The 18,085-nt window shown below is 39.3% G+C and overlaps 1 protein-coding gene across 1 annotated transcript in view; it reads right to left on the bottom strand.

Annotated features, from left to right (window-relative positions):
- Nucleotides 1–774: 774 nt before the first annotated feature.
- Nucleotides 775–18,085, bottom strand: part of FAM114A1 (family with sequence similarity 114 member A1) — a 45,661-nt gene continuing 28,350 nt past the window's right edge. The window contains exons 8-13 of the mRNA XM_065405357.1: nucleotides 11,615–11,700; nucleotides 9,768–9,929; nucleotides 8,369–8,508; nucleotides 7,067–7,139; nucleotides 4,201–4,254; nucleotides 775–876 (exon numbers count right to left, since the gene is read on the bottom strand). Of these exons, the coding sequence (XP_065261429.1) occupies nucleotides 775–876; nucleotides 4,201–4,254; nucleotides 7,067–7,139; nucleotides 8,369–8,508; nucleotides 9,768–9,929; nucleotides 11,615–11,700 (617 nt within the window). The remainder of the gene's footprint in view (nucleotides 877–4,200; nucleotides 4,255–7,066; nucleotides 7,140–8,368; nucleotides 8,509–9,767; nucleotides 9,930–11,614; nucleotides 11,701–18,085) is intronic.

Here is an 18,085-nt window from a genome sequence, read left to right on the forward strand (position 1 = left end):
AAATCCCTCTACTCTGGCCTATAATGTCTTTCGGCCAATCAGAGTGAGGAGACTGGCATAAAAACAGTAAGTATACAATTATGGGTCAGCACATGTACAGTTTTGCCTGTGCTCTAACTGGCTCAGACAATTTCACTTCAGTACAATGTCTGATATGCATATTTTTCATAATTTTCATTAGCTGAAGTTTGTTTAATGTACAGCTCTTTGAACACCAAAGCACTGTATGAGTGCTAAGGATTACTATCAGACTGTCACTGAAAAAATAATATTGGAATGCTCAAAACAGAGTTCATTTGCTTAAGTTAACTTGAGAGTTAATGAAGATTAAATACAGAAACTAACTTTCAAAAGTAAACATTTTAAACTGAAAATTAAAATGGGGCATCTGGACCAAAATGTTTAAAAAACATTGTTTTCAAATTTCCTTCAGACATCGCTGTTTAGAATTGAAAGTGTCAACATTAATTACCTGCTTCATATTGAAGTCAATACTAACTTCAATAAACACTTCATCAGTTTAAATTGACGTGAAGAATATACACTAACTTGAAAAGAAATTACCTATTCTAGTAACTACATCTAGTTAAAGAACTTCTATTTGATTTTTCTCAAATATTTTTCAGTACTGCCTGTGCAAAACGGCTTTTAGTGTCCTCAAAAGGCCCCTCTGTGGCCAGACATCTTTTGTGCCATCTCTTCAAATTGCATACATTAAAGAGGTTAGGTTTGTGGTTTCTTTTACACACAGTGATGACAACTGCTGGGAAACTGTCACTCTTGTGCTTTCAAACAATTGGTCTGGATATGTGAAATCTGAAGAACCGGAAGCAATAGCTGGAAAGCATCCTGAATATAGGTAGTGCTGTTGCCGCCCTAATGAGAGAAAAGATGTGATTCAGTAACATATTTTTCATGCATCTCAGTGACTCTATTCATACTCAGTCTGGCTGGTGCTACATCAGGATACAAATTCATGTGAGATTTTAAAAGCTCTATCCAAGTACACTGGAAATTACAACAAGAACAGCCATATGGAGTCAGACCAATGGTCCATCTAGCCCACTATCCTGTCTCCGACAGGGGCGAGTGCCAGATGCTTCAGAGTGAATGAACAGAAGAGGGCAATTACAAGTGATCTATCCCCTGTCCTCCAGTCCCAACTTCTGGCAGCTGGAGGTTTACGGACACCCAGAGCATGGGGTTGCATCCTTGACCATCTTGGCTAGTAGCCATTGATGGACTTATCTTCTGTGAACTTATAAAATTCCTTTTTGAACCCAGTTATATTTTTGGCTTTCACAACATCCTCTGGTAATGAGTTCCACAGTTTGACTGTGTATTGTGTGAAGAAGTACTTCCTTGTGTTTGTGTTAAACCTGATGCCTATTTAATTTCATCGAGTGACCCCTAGTTCTTGTGATATGTGAAGGGGTAAATAATACTTTCCTATTCATTTTCTGCATAACATTCATGATTTTATAAACCTCTTTCAGTCCCCCCTTACTTGTCTCTTTTCTCAGATGAACAGTCCCAGTCTTTTTAATCTCTCCTTCTATGGAAGATGTTCCATACTCCTAATCTTTCTGTTGTCATTCTCTATACCTTTTCCAATTCTTATAACTCTTTTGAGATGGGGTGACCATTATTGCATGCAGTATTCAAGGTGTGGGCATACCATGGATTTATATAGTGGGATTAGATCTTCTGTTTTATCATCTATCATTTTCCTAATGGTTCCTAACATTGTTAGCTTTTCTGACTGCTGTTATACATTGAGTGGATGTTTTCCGAGAACTAGCCACGATGATTACAGCTCATTTGGACCCCATCATTTTGTACTTATATTTGGGATTGTTTTTCAATGTGCATTACTTTACACTTATCAACACTGAATTTCATCTGCCATCTTGTTGGCAAGTCACATAGTTTTGTGAGATCCCTTTGTAACGCTTTGCAGTCAGCTTTGGACTTACAAAATTAAGATAGTTATCGTGTGCAAATTTTGCCATCACACTGTTCATTCCTCTTTCCAGATCATTAATGAATACATTGAACCACTGAGGTCTCAGTACACATCCTTGGGGGACCCTGCTATTTACCTGTCTCCATTGTGAAAACTGACCATTTATTCCCATGCTTTGTTTCCTACCTTTTAATCAATTACTAATCCATGAAAGGACCTTCCCTCTTATCCCATGACTGCATAGTGTGCTTAAGAGCTAAACGACCTTACCTAAGGCTTTCGGAAAGTTCAAGTACATATTCAGATAATAACTCTTTTCTTCTTCTTTGTAAAAAGTTTATAGCAAGCAAGCATCATTATATACAGAGGTATGTTGTCCCCTCTTTGACTGTGCATCACCTTCTAGAGAGAGTTGTGTGTGTAATGTAGGTGGAATATACCTCCATGTGGTCAGGAGCAGAATCAACTTCCTCAACAAAAAGCATCAAAACTTTCCACCCACAGAGCTAATTTCAGACCTGCTGCATGAGGATGTAGCACGGCTGAAATCAGTGAGTTTAAAATTATTCATATATTGCAGCATAAATGCACTATTATATTATATACTGAATTTCTAATACAATGTAGAACAGCTGCTCACATTTCTTTAGTATGCTGTAATTCTGGGCTGACTAATGGCAAATCTTCGTATGGGTATACAAGACCTGGATACCCCAAACTTTGTGGTATGGAGTGAGCCTCAACTTCAGATCCAAATGTCATGGCTCAAGCTTTGTTAGGAATTTATCCAAGAGTTATGGTACAGTAAAATGTGCCAACTTAGGTACCAGCAACTTTAATCTCTACACCACAATAAGAGGAAATAAAAAAAGAATCTTTACTATGAAGCCAGGAATCTTTACAATAGTGTTTTTAAATATATTGCTTATTTAATACAAAATAGTCTATTTCAGGGGTTCTCAAACTGGGGGTTGTGACCCCTCAGGGGGGCACAAGGTTATTACATGGGGGGTTGCGAGCTGTTAGCCTCCACCCCAAACCATGCTTCACTCCAGCATTTATAATAGTGTTAAATATAAAAAAGAAAGTTTTTAATTCATAAGGGGGGTCACACTCAGAGGCTTGCTGTGTGAAAGGGGTCACCAATACAAAAGTTTGAGAACCACTGATCTATTTGCTATTGACTATTCAGATAATAGATCTTTTTTCCTTTTTTGTAAATGGGTCCCCAGTGGTAGGTTAAAGCTACATAGTAACAATGTGCATTCTGTACTGTATAGATTTTTATTTTTAAAGAGAATATGTGGCTAGTTGGCAGAGCAAAAGAATGGGTGCCACAGATATATTAAACTTTAATCCTATATGAGCCAATCACTGTCTGTTGATATTATGATCTTTTGAACTCCTTCTGTCTCAGTCAACCTGAGTGTAAAACCGAGTAAAAAGCAGGGACTTTCTAAAACTTACTGAGCCTTTCTTGGTCAAAACTAGAACTGGGTGAAGAATGAGAAAAAATATTCACGAACATTTTGACTTCAACAGACTTTTGGTTTGACCAAGATTGCTCTTATTTTTATGCACTTGTGAATATTTATACAAGTGCAATTTAGTGTGGTTGTATGTGTGTGGGATCATGGGCAAGATTAATTTAATCACAAAATAAAACTTGTTTTAGATCACTGTCGTGTTTGAAGATTAGGTTCAAGTAATGAGGGAAGAACAACACTACTATACTTGAGTATCCTTGCAGCTCAAACTGTGAATATTGAATCCTGGAAGGAATAATCACAGTAAACTGTTCAAGCTAACCATAGGCTGAAATTATTTGTTTGACAAATGTTTTATGTGCACAATCACAAATAATGAATAGATTAATAACCTTAGTCTGTTCATAGGCAATATCTGAGCAGGAAAAAAGGCTAAACTTGCTGAATAAATTGCACATTGTGAATTATTCACCCAGCTTAGTCAATACATTACAACACATAGTAAGAAAAGCATTTCACTTCTGTCAGTGTTCTTAGGAATCCTGACAAAATTTAGTATTACTGCTCTGGTCCAGCATTTGTGGATGACTTCTGAACACAAAATGGAGTTGTTTATGAGATGGCACAGAATTACAATGCCATTACCATTACATTTTTATGGTTCTTTATAGGGACATAAATGTGTATGCTTCATTTCAAAATGAGTTTATCAAAATTTTTCCTACTGTGAAAAAATTGAAAGCTTACCTCTAATAGCACACTACTGACCATTGGGTTAAGGAGCTCTGCCTTCTTGTTGCTCTGTAGAAAGACAAATATTGACAAGATGTAATGCCAGGGCTAAACACAGATATTTAACAGTAATATACTTGCTTAGTAATGGATCAGTTTCGGCTGTATGAATTTTGAGAAGGCCTTGGCTCAGCTTGATTCTATTTGATGAAAATAAGGTTTTCAAGGAAATACACAAGTTCAAGATAATTTTAATACTATGGCATACTACTTTTGATAACATTTAACACTCATCTGTCTATACTTCTCTATTTGCCTTGTACGGTATCACAGTGTATAAGATGGGCTCATTGTTTTATCTGATTCTTTGGCTATGTCAAATGCCACAGAATTTGAGGCCATCTGTAAGATTTTAGGACTGGCCAGTGGAGAGCATTTTTTAAAATGGTAGATGTGGTCAGATCCTCTTTTCTCTCTGCACTTTGCCTTGTCACATAATGATGGCAGAGACTTGCAAAAAGAATTGCTTTCGTCTAACACTGAACAGGGAACTTTATTAGAACAAATAAAACAGTATTTTTTCAATTCACTGTAGAGCTTCTGCTTTGAACTTTCGCAGGCCCCCATTCTGCTTGGTTTCTGTTACAGAGTTAAAGAAACAGGACAAATATCCTCACACCTTGTAAGCAGTTTAAGTACTGAAATGTGTTTATGAAGAGGTAAATAGTATCTTTAAAAGAACAGGAAGGAGAGAAGTGGAGACAGTTTGGAGGGAGATGGAAGAACAAAAGAAAGTGGGGGAAGGGGAAGGGGGAGGGAATGAGGGTAGAAAGAGAAATAGCAGAACAGTATCTTTATTGTCCGGAACTAGAAAATCTATTCCATATCCCCTTGTTTAGTTGATTATCAACAAACCTCTTAAACATAAAGAAAGTAGTGTCAATTAAACATTATTGATTGTAAGAATCAATGGTAAGTGCAAGCAGGAAGAAAGAAATCTAGAGCGATAAACAAAGGAGATACTTCCTAGTTCTGAATAATTGCTAACTTTTAGGAAAAAGGCCACAATTACATTATAATGACTATATGCCTGAATTATATAGCACTGCTGCTATTCTGATGATAGAGCTCTTCCATTCTAAACAACTATTGCAGAGGCCTGTGGCATTCCCAGAAAGTTACCTTTTGTCCAGAATCAATCCAGCTGGGTATGTGAGTTAGCCAAATATTTGGAAAATTTGGTTGGTGGTTAACTCTATGCACATTATAATTATCATGTTAGATGCATGTAATTTTCATTCTGTACATCCTGCGATGGGAGCAGTGTAAAGATGCACTCTCTCTGTAAGGAGCTCAAGGAGGGACTGGACTCCCTGTGACACCATTTTTTGCTGAGCTCCCATCCACACAGCCTGTACAGTCCTGTTGGATGATGCTTACTGCTTTCCTTAGTGCTGGTGGGAGCCAGCATCATCTCTTTCCCCGCTGGCACAACGTGGCCCCTGAAGGCACATATGGATGGGGCAGTGGTTCTGAGGCACCAAGCACAGGGCTTGAGGCTGTCCTCTGTGTGGAGCATACTTGGGGTCGGAGAGCTCCTTGTGCCCAACTTCTCATACCCTGCACAAATGCCAGTAACAATTTGGGCCTGAACTCTATGTTCCTGTAACGTAAAACCCTCCTGAAGGCCTATGCACCAAGGGGCAGAAATAAAGTTGCAGTGAAATCCTTAGCTCTGAATATCCTGAGTTGGGTCTGATTAATATTTCATGGCTAATTTTTTCTGCGTGCATACATTTATATGCTAAAACATGCTTAGAAAATGCAGAAATAGGCAGATTCATCTGAAATAACTGGAAGCAATGTAAATTATTCAAAATAAAAGCAATCCAATAAATTATGTTAGTTTTTAAATAACTTTGAAAAAATATCCAGCGATGCCCTGAAGTAGCTCGCAGGAGCCTCTTCTTAAAATTCCAACAGGCCTGGGGAAACTTCCGTGTCTTTGATAAGAATTCATGCTCCCTGGATAATCCCTACCAGACATGGCTTCACAAAACTATTTCTAAAGAGCAACTTTTTTCCCTTTGGACTGTGCCAGATCACTTGATTGTCAGGTAAGTTCAAAAATATTTTGTGGTGGAGTTTATCACCTCTGCTCCCCTGACTCCCATAAAGGTCTTCACTCCTCCCCCATTTCAGGTCACACAAGCTATGTTACACTAGTAATATCCTCTGTACATTTTTCAGGAACAAAGTGTAAATGTTTCCAGCCAGAGCACTAAATAGAAGTTTGTTTTCTAAGTAGGTTAACTTGCTATAGTGAGAGTGTGATTTTGTTTAAACAGGAAAAAAAAAGGAATAGATTCTCTAGCCTTTCAATCTCCTCACTACAAACACCAGGGGATTTATCAGTCACTATGGGATAATTTATGATGTGAAGCCCCTCTATTAACATACTGCCCGTGATAATGCTCCCAATGTTGTATGTGGGTGTTTTTGTTTTTTTTAATACAGATGCATATAAAAGAAGGGGCTGGGTAAGGGGCTGCTGCAGTTCTTGGATGTGTGTGGGCCACTCAAGGGGAGTGGTCTGGGGGAATGGCAGAGGGATACCTAGTAGGTCCAGGAACTCTGTGAATCCAGTTGCTACAAAACAAGCCTAAGGAAGGCAGGGCATATCACAGGATCTAGCAACAGTGGTGGATCTGCTGAAAGGGTGCTCTGTGTTCTGGATCTGGCTGGGGTTGGAGAGGACTCCAGCCTGCCCTATTTCTAGTCTTGCACATAAAGCCAGTTTTCACAGGGGATGAGAATCTCTCTTAAAGAGGTTTTTATAAAATTAAACAAACAATAAAAAGGAAATGCTCTCATATCTTACCCCAATGGCAGTTAAAGAGTCAGAAAACTTCTTAGATAAAGACAACACTTCATTGCACATGGCACTTGTTAAACTGGTTATAAAAAAGAAAAGAGACAAACGTTAAAAATATACTCCTGCTTCATCTCAGAAGTCAAAGTTCTGCCGACAATCTTGATCATGATGGAGGCTTTATGCTTTGGATTTGAAAAATCCAGCACTGGTTACAGCTGGAGACAGGATACCAGAGTAGATCAAACATTGATCTCTTTTGATATGGCACGTTTTTTTTTTTTTTTTGGTAAAAATACTAGACTTTTAATCTAATTATTGCTTTACTTAAGGTTATACCAACCCAATGACTAAAAATACCACTGGAAATAAATACTCCTGCTCCCAGCTAGAAAGAATGTAATGAGTTTTTTTTTCTCTCAAAAGCAGTGGATTGTATTAATAGAAGAAGCATTGTCTAGTGGTTAAAGCACAGGGTTGTGAATAAGGAGATCTGGATCTAGTCCCAGCTCTGTCACTGACTTGTAGTATAACTGTACCTCAGTTAGGGCTCAATCCTGCAAGGAGCAGAACATTCTGGCTCTAATCCAGCAGACAATTTAAGTACTGAATTTTAAATAAAAGTGCCCCCACTGACTTTAATGGGATTATTCACATGCTTAAAATTAAGTATGTGCATAAGTACTTTGCTAGATCAGGATCAGAATGTTCACCACCTTGTGGGGGTCATGTGTTTAGGGGTTAATCCAAAAACCACTAAAGTCAGTGGGAGTTTTTGTACGGTCTTCAGTGGGTTTTGAACTGGATCCTTAGGTCCCAGTTTTGAACCTGGGATTCTTGAAGTTAGGTGCCCACACCTGTGGGTTGGCAATGAGTTGGTGATGAATATGGCATAATTGCTTAGAAATAGATTTTTGTGTCCTTTTGGCAGAGTACAAATGATAAGACCCTATTGTGGAGTGCAAAAGCAAATTCTGCGCATGTTGGTATACTATCTTTGGTAGTGCTGGTAAAAAGTGCACCTAAAATGAGTGTGCACATTTCAGCTCTAATATAGCAACAAAAAGTCATCAACTTGTGCATCTGTTGTGTTTTTTGTAAAAATATATCTGATATGCATGTCAACAAATCACAGGCAGTCTGTGATTTGATTGCTTTGAAAATAGTGGCAGAAACTCTAAAGTCAGTCCTGTTTGTTGATCCATGGTGTGTTATGGTGTCTGCAAAAGCTCTGGACTCAATAAAACTGTGCGAATGTTAAGCAAACTCATACTGATGACAAAAATAAGAAATAAAAAAAATTATATTCACTTTGTCATAACTTTTGCTTGGTCCTGGGCGGTCTTTTCCACTTCTTGCCCATGAAGAATTAACTCTGCTACTTTATGAAGCTGTTCGATACAACGAGCTGTTATCTCAGCAAGGCTTTCAATAGATAGCATGTAGACTTCCTTAAATGAAACAAAGAAACAGTAACATAATTTCTATAGACTAAAAAAGAGGCTTTGTAAACTGGGGCAGAGTACAAACTGGGAGATATCAGTGCATACAAAGCCAAGGAATATTAGCTGTTACCCATCCTTGAGGAAAAGGGGATGGCAGTATAAGGACCTCATGCTTGCTTATCTCCGAGAAGTGAAAAAGCAAAACTGCCATTCATTTCAATGGGAGCAGGGTCGAGCCCTAAGAATTTCTATGGTGGAGTTTTTGGTTTTGGTCCTGATAGATGCTGAAATTGAGCCCTTAACACTCATGGAATTTACACTGATTTCATAGGGAGTTGAGAGGATCACGCCATTCCCAAAGCACATTTCCATAGTGAAAATGAATTATACTCCTGATAAAAAATTCATTTTGCTAGCAACAAAGTGACTATACATAAACTCTTTCTAATCTCAACTCTCAGTGGTTTAGCAGTATCTGAAAATCTGCAATAACATAATCTATAATATACACAGTACAACTCAGTTTCTTACATTTTAAAGTGTATGAATTTTTTTAAAGGGAACATAATGGATTTTTTTTATTAGAGATCATTAAAAAACAACACAGTTTAACACTGTCATAACTTAAATTAAGAAATTCAACCACACTTAACTATACCCACAGAAGGCAATAGCACTAGTGGGTATATTTAGCCTTAAGGAAGACCTTTCGTAAAAAAAATCGTAAACTTTTGGTTTGACTAGTAAATAATATTGCTACTTTGCCAATCTGTTTATCCATGAATTTAAATATAAGTTGATCATATTTTTTTTCATTTATTGGCATCTGAAGAAAGAGCCACTACCAAATGTTGAGACATGACTTTAAATATGGTACATTGCTACAGACAAAACACCATAGGATTTTCCCGTCTCCCTGAATTTAATCTTTTGTGTAAAAGGTATATTTGAGGCTTTTAATTTTTTTAAAGTTTAAAAAGTTACTATTGGCAGAGGGTCTGATCCTGTTGATTATTTACTCATGAGAATAATCTAATAGTGAAAAATACTTATATAAGTACGGTTTGCAGAATTAGGCTCATAGCTATTGATTACCATCTCTTTTAAGTTCCTTTATAAAGCTAAATAACTTCGCCCCCTGGAGATATTAAAAACAACAACAGTACCACCCATAAGGATGAAGCACAAATGCTGGTTGTTTAGAGAATCCAGCCAAAGAGATTATGATTTTGTTTATGAAATTTCTCCTTCTAGGACTATTTTACCTCCACGGTTTTGTTTTTCTTTTCTTCTGTTTTATCACCACCATCTCCTCCTCCTTGTTCAGTCTTTTGTTCATCCTCTTTGTTTTCCTCTGGCTTCTCTTCCAAGTCTAGTGATGTGGAGAAGTTGGTTTCTTCTAGCCAGTCATGAGCTTTTTTCCTAGCCTACCAAACAAACCCCACAAAAAACCTCCTATTATTCAAGAGTGGAAGATCAAATAATGTTGCTGAAACACAAGTTAACAATACATTTTTCTTTACCTAGTTTTACTGTTCCATTCAAAATTCTTATTTACATCAGGCATGTACATAGGAGAAAATCTTTCTGTCCACTGAAGCATTGCTCACCCCGGCCATATACTGAACTATATTATACTGCCCTTAATCTGCATATAGAGCTATCATTAAGACTAAGGTTACCAAAACCTCAGTTTTATGCAGGATGTATCTAAGAAATAAAAAAAAAAGGAAACTAAGATCTGAGTGGAAAAGTGAAGCAGAATTTTTATAAAGAAAGAAAAAAAATAAGCAAATTCTTTGAATAAGCTAAAGCAAGTCCAAATTTAGAAACGAAATTAGAAAGAAAGCAACTGGATTTTGAACTGCTTAGTACCAAGCCGATAAGTGGAGCAAAGCAGAAACAGCATCAGTGATGTCTTTCCGCTAACTAATGTGGCATGTATCACTTTTTTTTAAAAAATGCCAAGCCTAATTAGAAGTGATAACATTTTGTTTCAAGATTAGAATGTTTGGAGTACTCCCCCAGAAAAATGAACATGACTAATGCTAAATTTAATTCTGACGCTGAACTGTGTCGCTGGCCAGTAAGGATACGTCTACACCACAGTTTAAAAACTCAGGGCTGGCCCATGCCAGCTGACTTGGGCTAAGGTGCTGTTTAATTGCAATGTTTCGGTTTTGGCTGGGGCCTGGGTTCTAGGATCCTGTGAAGTGGGAGGGTCTCAGAGCTTGGGGTGCAGCCTGAGCCTGAATGTCTACACTGCAATTAAACAGCACCTTAGCCCAAGCCCAAGTTAGCTGGCATGGGCCAGCCCTGAGTTTTTAACTTTGGTGTAGACATACCTAAGGATACGTCTACCCAGGCCATGGGAGTGAGCCTTCCAGCCTGGGTCGATGGACTCAGGCTACTGGTACTCATGCTAGTGCTCTCAAAATAGTGGGGTAGCCAGTGCTCTGAAGTTGCATACTAGGCTGGAGTTCAGGCACTGAAGCCTTCGGAGGGGGATGGGCTTCAGAGCCCAAGCTACAACTTCAAAGCGCTCTCTACACAGCTATTTTGACAGTGCTAGCACGAGCCCCGCTCCCCCAAGTCTGTAGACTTGCTGCGGTCTGTGTAGATGGGCCATAATAGTCTAAACCAAACCCTCATGTAAAGATCCCTATTCTATCTACTAAAGCTTTCCCCACTTTGAGATTTCTTTGTGTGGCCTAGCATTTTGGGTTGTCAGTGAGAGAGTAGCTAGCTAGCCTGGCCCCCTGGTTCTGGTCTGACTCACCTAATCTCTTCTACCACAGCTCTCTCTATTTAACATCTCTGTGCCATCCACCATTTGCGCTCTGATCTGCCACCCTAGATACACCTCTACCCCGATGTAACGCGACCCGATATAACACGAATTCGGATATAATGCGGTAAAGCAGCGCTCCAGCGGATCAAAGCAAGTTCGATATAATGTGGTTTCACCTATAACGTGGTAAGATTTTTTGGCTCCCGAGGACAGCGTTATATCGGGGTAGAGGTGTACTACTCTACACTGAATTTCAGAGCAGCGCCCACTAGTTCTTCTTTATAGTAGGGAGTGGAGGCAGGTTCTGTAACTTGCACCAACCTTATTAAGTTTGTCAGGAGTGGCAGCAACGTGCAATTCAAACAGCAGCTCAGTAAGCATGCTAACAAACTCTTCTTCCATGTCTGCTGCAAAAGGAAATAAGATTATTTCTGTGAGCGTGTTGTTTTTGTCGTAGCAGTCAAAAATCAAATCGAAGATCAGATCCCCACACATTTCTAGCACTATAGAACCAGCATTGGTTAGACTAACAAAATGTGAACGTCTCCACTCTTTGTTCCATCAAAGGAAAAAAGGGAGACGGCAGAGGCAAGAACTAGATGTGTATTTTTAAGAACAGGTTAGACAATCACCTGTAAGGGATGGTCTAAGTATACTTGGTTCTGCCTCAGCATAGGAGGATGGTCTAGATGACCTCTTGAAGTCCCTTCCAGCCCTTCATTTCTATGATTCTGTATAAGTTACAGGTCATGGCTTACCTCCCCAGAATTGCAATGGGTCAGCAGAATCACCAGGGAAGAACACATACAACCCCCAACAGATAAGCCCCTTTTCTCAAATGAGAATATATATATACATAACACAGCAGCATAACCAGAGAATATAAGGTAAAGGGTGTTTCCTGCATATTCATAGGTTCCAAGGACAGAAGGGATCACTGTGATCATCTAGTCTGACCTCCTTTATAACATAGTTCACAAAACTACCTCAAAATAATTCCTTTCACTCTGTGGGGACTACAGCTAAAGAGGGTAATTTCCTTTTTACTTTAAATTTGAACTCCGGTTAAGCAAGACTTTCATTTTTGTGGTTTAGTCTATGGCAGAGGCTCTCACACTGTGGTCCGGGGACCACCAGTGGTACACGAGCTCCATTCAGGTGGCCCACGGATAGTTCCCTCTACGGCGTGTGCCTGGGAGGCCACACACGAAAGAATGAAGGGCCACCTTCCTAATTAGTGGATCCGCGCACATATAAGGTGAGGTGGTGGCCTTGGGGGGACTAGGGGTAGGTGGGAGGGGGCAGTGGGGTGAGAAGAAGGGGTGGGGGGAATTTGGGACATGCTGGGCTGCAGTGGCCAGAGAACTTTCTCCAGCTCCAGGGCTGCCAGGGAGAGATGGCCCTCCTTTTCAACCTCAGCTCGGGGGCTGCCGCGGCAGGGGAGAGAGAGAGAGAGAGAGAGAGAGAGAGAGAGACCCCCTCCTTACCAGCCCCAGCTCGGGGGCTGCTGCGGCGGGGGAGAGAGGGCACATCCACTGCATTAGAAAGGTAAGACTACTGATATTAAAATATGAGTTGTGTGCTTTTATTTGTAGAACAAAAAAAGTTTATTATTATTAAGGTTTTTTTTATATAGCTCTTTTATCCAAAGCGCTTTACAATAGTTAGCTAACGGTACAAACAACATTTGGAAGGATTATTAAGTGGTCTGCCGAGACCGTCAGCAATTTTCAAGTGGTCCACACAAAAAAAAGTTTGAGAACCACTGGTCTAAGGGGCAGGACTTTCTCTCATTGTAGAATGTTTGTGAGTAAACCACAGATTCTCTGTGCTTGACCTCCATCTTGATCATACAGATTCCTTTTGTCTGCCTGTGACAGCTCAAACGACAATCATTGTTTCCCCAGGGCCTATTGTGTTGTTTCTGTGGGGCTTCCCAAGATGCATATATTTTACTATCTTTTAGTTTATCTTTGACTTCACAGATAATGCTTTCCAAGATGACAATTTCTGCCATGCAATTCTACCATTTTATCTATGTAATCTCCTAAAGTATCTTAATTTGGTTGGTTCTACCGTGTGTCTGGAATCCACATTAGCACCTTTCTGGGGAAATTATGACTAAACACAGTTCTGTTAGAAATAGCTTTCTTGCCCTGACAATGCTACAGATAAGCACATCAAGATTTGTTTCATCCCCATTTTTATCTATTCATTTACTAGTTAGGGATACGTTTTCCATCCTTACTCTAAATCTTCAAAATAGGGTTTAATGGGACTAAAGCAGTGCTATGCTAACCCTCTGCACAGGGTGATTCTCCCCCCCCCCACCCCTCCCATTCAGAAGTACTGTACCATACTCTGCAATTAGTTTAACTGATTTTGATAGGATGATTTACAAAATAAGGTACTACTTAGCATGAGTAAAGCTGCCAGAACCTGATATTATAATCTTTTTGAGGCAGGAACCCATCTCCTTACGTGTAAAGAAACACACACATCTCGGTGCCATACAAGTAAATATGAATAATTGATAACACCAACTCTTTAACTGACCTGGAGACTGAATTATCCTGTCTCGCTTAGAGGTGATCCCACCAGGTCAACAATGAGACTAGTTTAGGCTCAAACAAAATGTATATGCCAAAAAAAAAAAAAAAAAAAAAAAGTATGAGCCAAAAAAATTCCCCAATGGTAAACAGCAGAGTAAAAGAGGTGGTTAGAGGTGAAAAGGCATCCTTAAAAAATTGGAAATCAAATCTTAGTGAGGAAAATAGAAAGGAGCACAAACTCTGGCAAGTCAAGTGTAAAAGCATAATTAGGCAGGGCAAGACAGACTTTGAGGCGCAACTAGCTAAAGACAGAAAAACAACAGCAAAATTTTTTTTAAGTACATCAGAAGCAGGAATCATGTCAAATAATCAGTTGTGCCACTAAGCGAGTGAGTTGCTAAAAGAGCACTCAAGGAAGACAAGGCTGTCATGGAGAAGCTAAATAAATTCTTTGCATCGATCTTCACTGCAGAGAATGTGGAGGAGATCCCCACATCTGAGCCACTCTTTTTAGGTGACAAATCTGAGGAACTGTCCCTGACTGAGGTGTCAGTAGAGGAGGTTTTGGAACAAACTGATAAATTAAGCAGTAATAAATCACCAGGACAAGGTGGTATTCACCCAAGAATTTTTGAAGGGACTCAAATATGAAATTTCAGAATTACTAACTATGGTATGTAATCTATCGCTTAAATCAGCCTCTGTACCAGATGACTAGAAGATAGCTAACATAATGCTGATTTTATAAAAGGCTCCAATGGTGACCCTTGCTTTTACAGGCCGATAAGCCTCACTTCAGTATCAATCAAATTGGTTGAAACTAGTATAGTAAAAAATAGAATTATCAGACACATAAAAACAATATCTTGTGGAGGAGTCAACACAGCTTTCGTAAAGGGAAATAACATCTCACCAATCTATTACAATTCTTTGAGAGTGTCAACAAACATGTGGACAAGGGTGATCCAATCAATACAGTGACTTGGGACTTTCACAAAGCCTTTGACCAGGTCCCTCACCAAAGGCTCTTAAGCACACTAAGCAGTCATGGAATAAGAGAGGGAAGATCCTCTTAAAAGCTAGAAAATAATGTATAGAAATAAATGGTCAGTTTTCACAATGGAGAGCGGTAAATGGCAGGATCCCCACAAGGATCTGAACTGGGACCAGTGATGCTCAACATGTTCATTAATGATCTGGAAAAGGGGTGAACAGTGAGGTGGCAAAATTTGCAGATAATGCAAAATTACTCAAAGTTAAGTCCAAAGCTGACTGCAAAGAATTATGAACGGATTTTACAAAACTGGGTGACTGGGCAACAAAATGGCAGATAAAATTCAATGTTGATAAATGAAAAGTAATGCACATACAAAATGATGGGGTCTAAATTAGCTGTTACCCCTCAAGAAAGAAATCTTGGAATCATCATGGATAATTCTCTGAAACCATCCACTCAAGGTGCAGCGGCAGTCAGAAAAGCAAGCGATGTTAAGAACCACTGGGAAAAGAATAGACAATAAAACAGAAATATCATAATGCCCTATATTAATCCATGGTATGCCCACACCTTGAATACTGTGTGCAGTTCTGGTTGCCCCATCTTATAAAAGATGAAATTAGAAATGGAAAAGATATGGGCAACAAAAATGATTAGCGGTATGGAACAGCTTCCATAAGAGAAGAGATTACAAAGACTGGGAATTTTCAGCTTAGAAAAGAGATGAATAAAGAGAGGATATGACAGAGGTCAATACAATCATGAATGATGTGGAGAAAGTGAATAGGGAAGTGTTATTTACCCCTTCACAAAACACAAGATCTAGGGGTCACCTGAAGAAATTAATAGGCAGCAGGTTTAAAACAAACACAGGAAAGTACTTCTTCACAGCACACAGTCAATCTGTGGAACTCATTGCCATGGGATGTTGTAAAGGCCAGAAGTATATATAACTGGATTCAAAAAAGAATTTGATAAGTTCACGGAGAATAGGTCCATCAGTGGCTACTAACCAAGATGGTCAGGGATGCAACCCCATACTCCGGGTGTCCCTAAACCTCCAACTGCCAGAAGCTGGGGCTGGAGATGAATCACTTGAAATTGTCCTGTTCTGACAATAGCCAGTGCCAGATGCTTCAGAGAGAATGAACAGAAAACAGGATGCTAGGCTGGATGGATCGTTGGTCTGACCCAATATGGCTGATCTCATGACAGTGTTGAGCAAGTTTTCTTGTATTCAGGGTTATTAATTCAACGTTCACTTCATTTATTTTTAAAAGTCTATGTTGAAATGTGTCATTATTTGCAGCCTGCTGAAACTAGAGAAGCTGTTCACTGACACATTGCACAAGTACCAGAATTTCTGATAACTTGTGGCATATAACATTTGATACCAAGTTCAATTACCTTGTCCCTTAATGTCAGGTAGAGATATGTGAAGTCATTGATATTAATGTAGCCTTAAGAATTAAGTACAGGCACTTTTCAGGTATACTCATCTTTTGTTGGGCATGAATATTACCACAGTTTCAAGGAAACAGAAAACTACTGCAAAAACACATTTGTCCCTTTGGAAGCAAGAAGTGCCCTTTCTCCTTACTCCTGTGGATGCTGATTGTACCTGTCTGTCTGATCCTAAAGAAGGCATGGAAATGGGCTACACACCCAATCCTAAAGTTGCCAAGAATGAGATTTATGCAAATGAGCTTTCTCAAAGATCCTCACACATCTTTCTCTTGTGCAGGCTCCACAGAGATAACTGCAGCTCAAAAGTTGTAGTAACATCCTTGGAGCAGCAGCAGAAGGTGAGAAATGGTCCAGGATGGGTCCTCAAGGTTACAGCAAAGAAACAAACCCTCCAAACAGTTTATTTGAAGGTAGGGAAGTGTTTTTCCTCCAGCTAAATCTCTTATCTTTTGTATATGTAGAGCACAGCCAAATGATACTGTAGCGCTATCAAATATTGTGACCTTGTCTACAATGGGAAAACACGGTGTCTTTAGCAAGGCAGTTAGCCAACATGTGTTAATTAGCATGTTTTTAGGTACTGCTGAGCACCTAGACAGAATTTAACATGTTCAAAAACATCTTGTCTAGGACCATGTCTTCACTGGGGGAAAAAAAGGTTCGAATTAAAATCCCACTGAAGACAAGGCATTTGTAGTTTTAACACAAGTTAGCGGGTTGAGTTAAAGACTATAGGGGAGTCGGAGTTTAACTCTACTTGCTAACTAATGATAAAACTACAACTGCCTTGTCTTTGCTGGGATTTTAACCTGACTTATCTAAATCAAGTTAAGAACACACCTCTTATTTGCAGTGAAGACATGCCCTGGGTTTGACCAGGACCAGCTAACTCACAATTAAACAACACTGTCTTTGTTCACATGAAGTGCTCAGTGGTACTGAAAAACATGTTAAATAGTATTAAGCACACGGTACACCTCATTTTCCCAATGTAGATAAGGACTATATCATGGCAATATGCCGTAGGGCCCTAAACAAATCATTTTAGGTAAATAAATCAAATAAAAAAAGAAAAAAGACCAAGAATCTGCTCTGGGAAGGACACACCTCAGTGCAACCTGGGATCAGGTTTTGTAAATAGGATCAGAAACATGAACCACAGTAAGTGGAGAATAGAAACCTAGTTTAAATTATATAGCCATTTGCAAACGAAGGCTGGCTGAATTAGAAACCTGCAACGGTTAATAAAACTGTGTTCTGTCGGGGGAACAAACATTTACATCATTAGCAGAATTAAATTTAAAGATGCTGGATGTCATATTTATTTTAAAATGACAGGTTATTGCCCTTTATGGCCCTATTAACTGCATTCATTAAGTTTTATGGGGCCTTTATACATTGGCTGCACTCAATAAAGACATTTAGGAATGCATGTGTTAAATTCAGGGAATGGCCTGGTGTTCACAGGCCTCCCGATGGTCACGAGAAACCCCTTCCCCCATTCTCCTGGTTTTTACACCTTTCCTGAAGATCCCATATTTTATTCGGGCTGAGAAAAGATAAGTAGGATTCTCTTAGGCACCTCAAAGGTGTTGTCTAGAGGGGACATTGCAGGGCAATGTAAGGAGATGTGCACAGTGTCTTTGCAATGCTCCGTGCATGGCCAATCACAAGGGAAAGGCAGCAGCAAGCACTGAAACTCAAGTGTCTTATGTGGGTGTGCTCACCACAGAGATGCCAGCCCTGCCCTCATGGAAAGGTCCTATAGAAAATTAT

Source organism: Emys orbicularis, chromosome 5 (genome assembly GCF_028017835.1).
Source record: "Emys orbicularis isolate rEmyOrb1 chromosome 5, rEmyOrb1.hap1, whole genome shotgun sequence".
Taxonomy (NCBI): Eukaryota; Metazoa; Chordata; order Testudines; family Emydidae; genus Emys; species Emys orbicularis.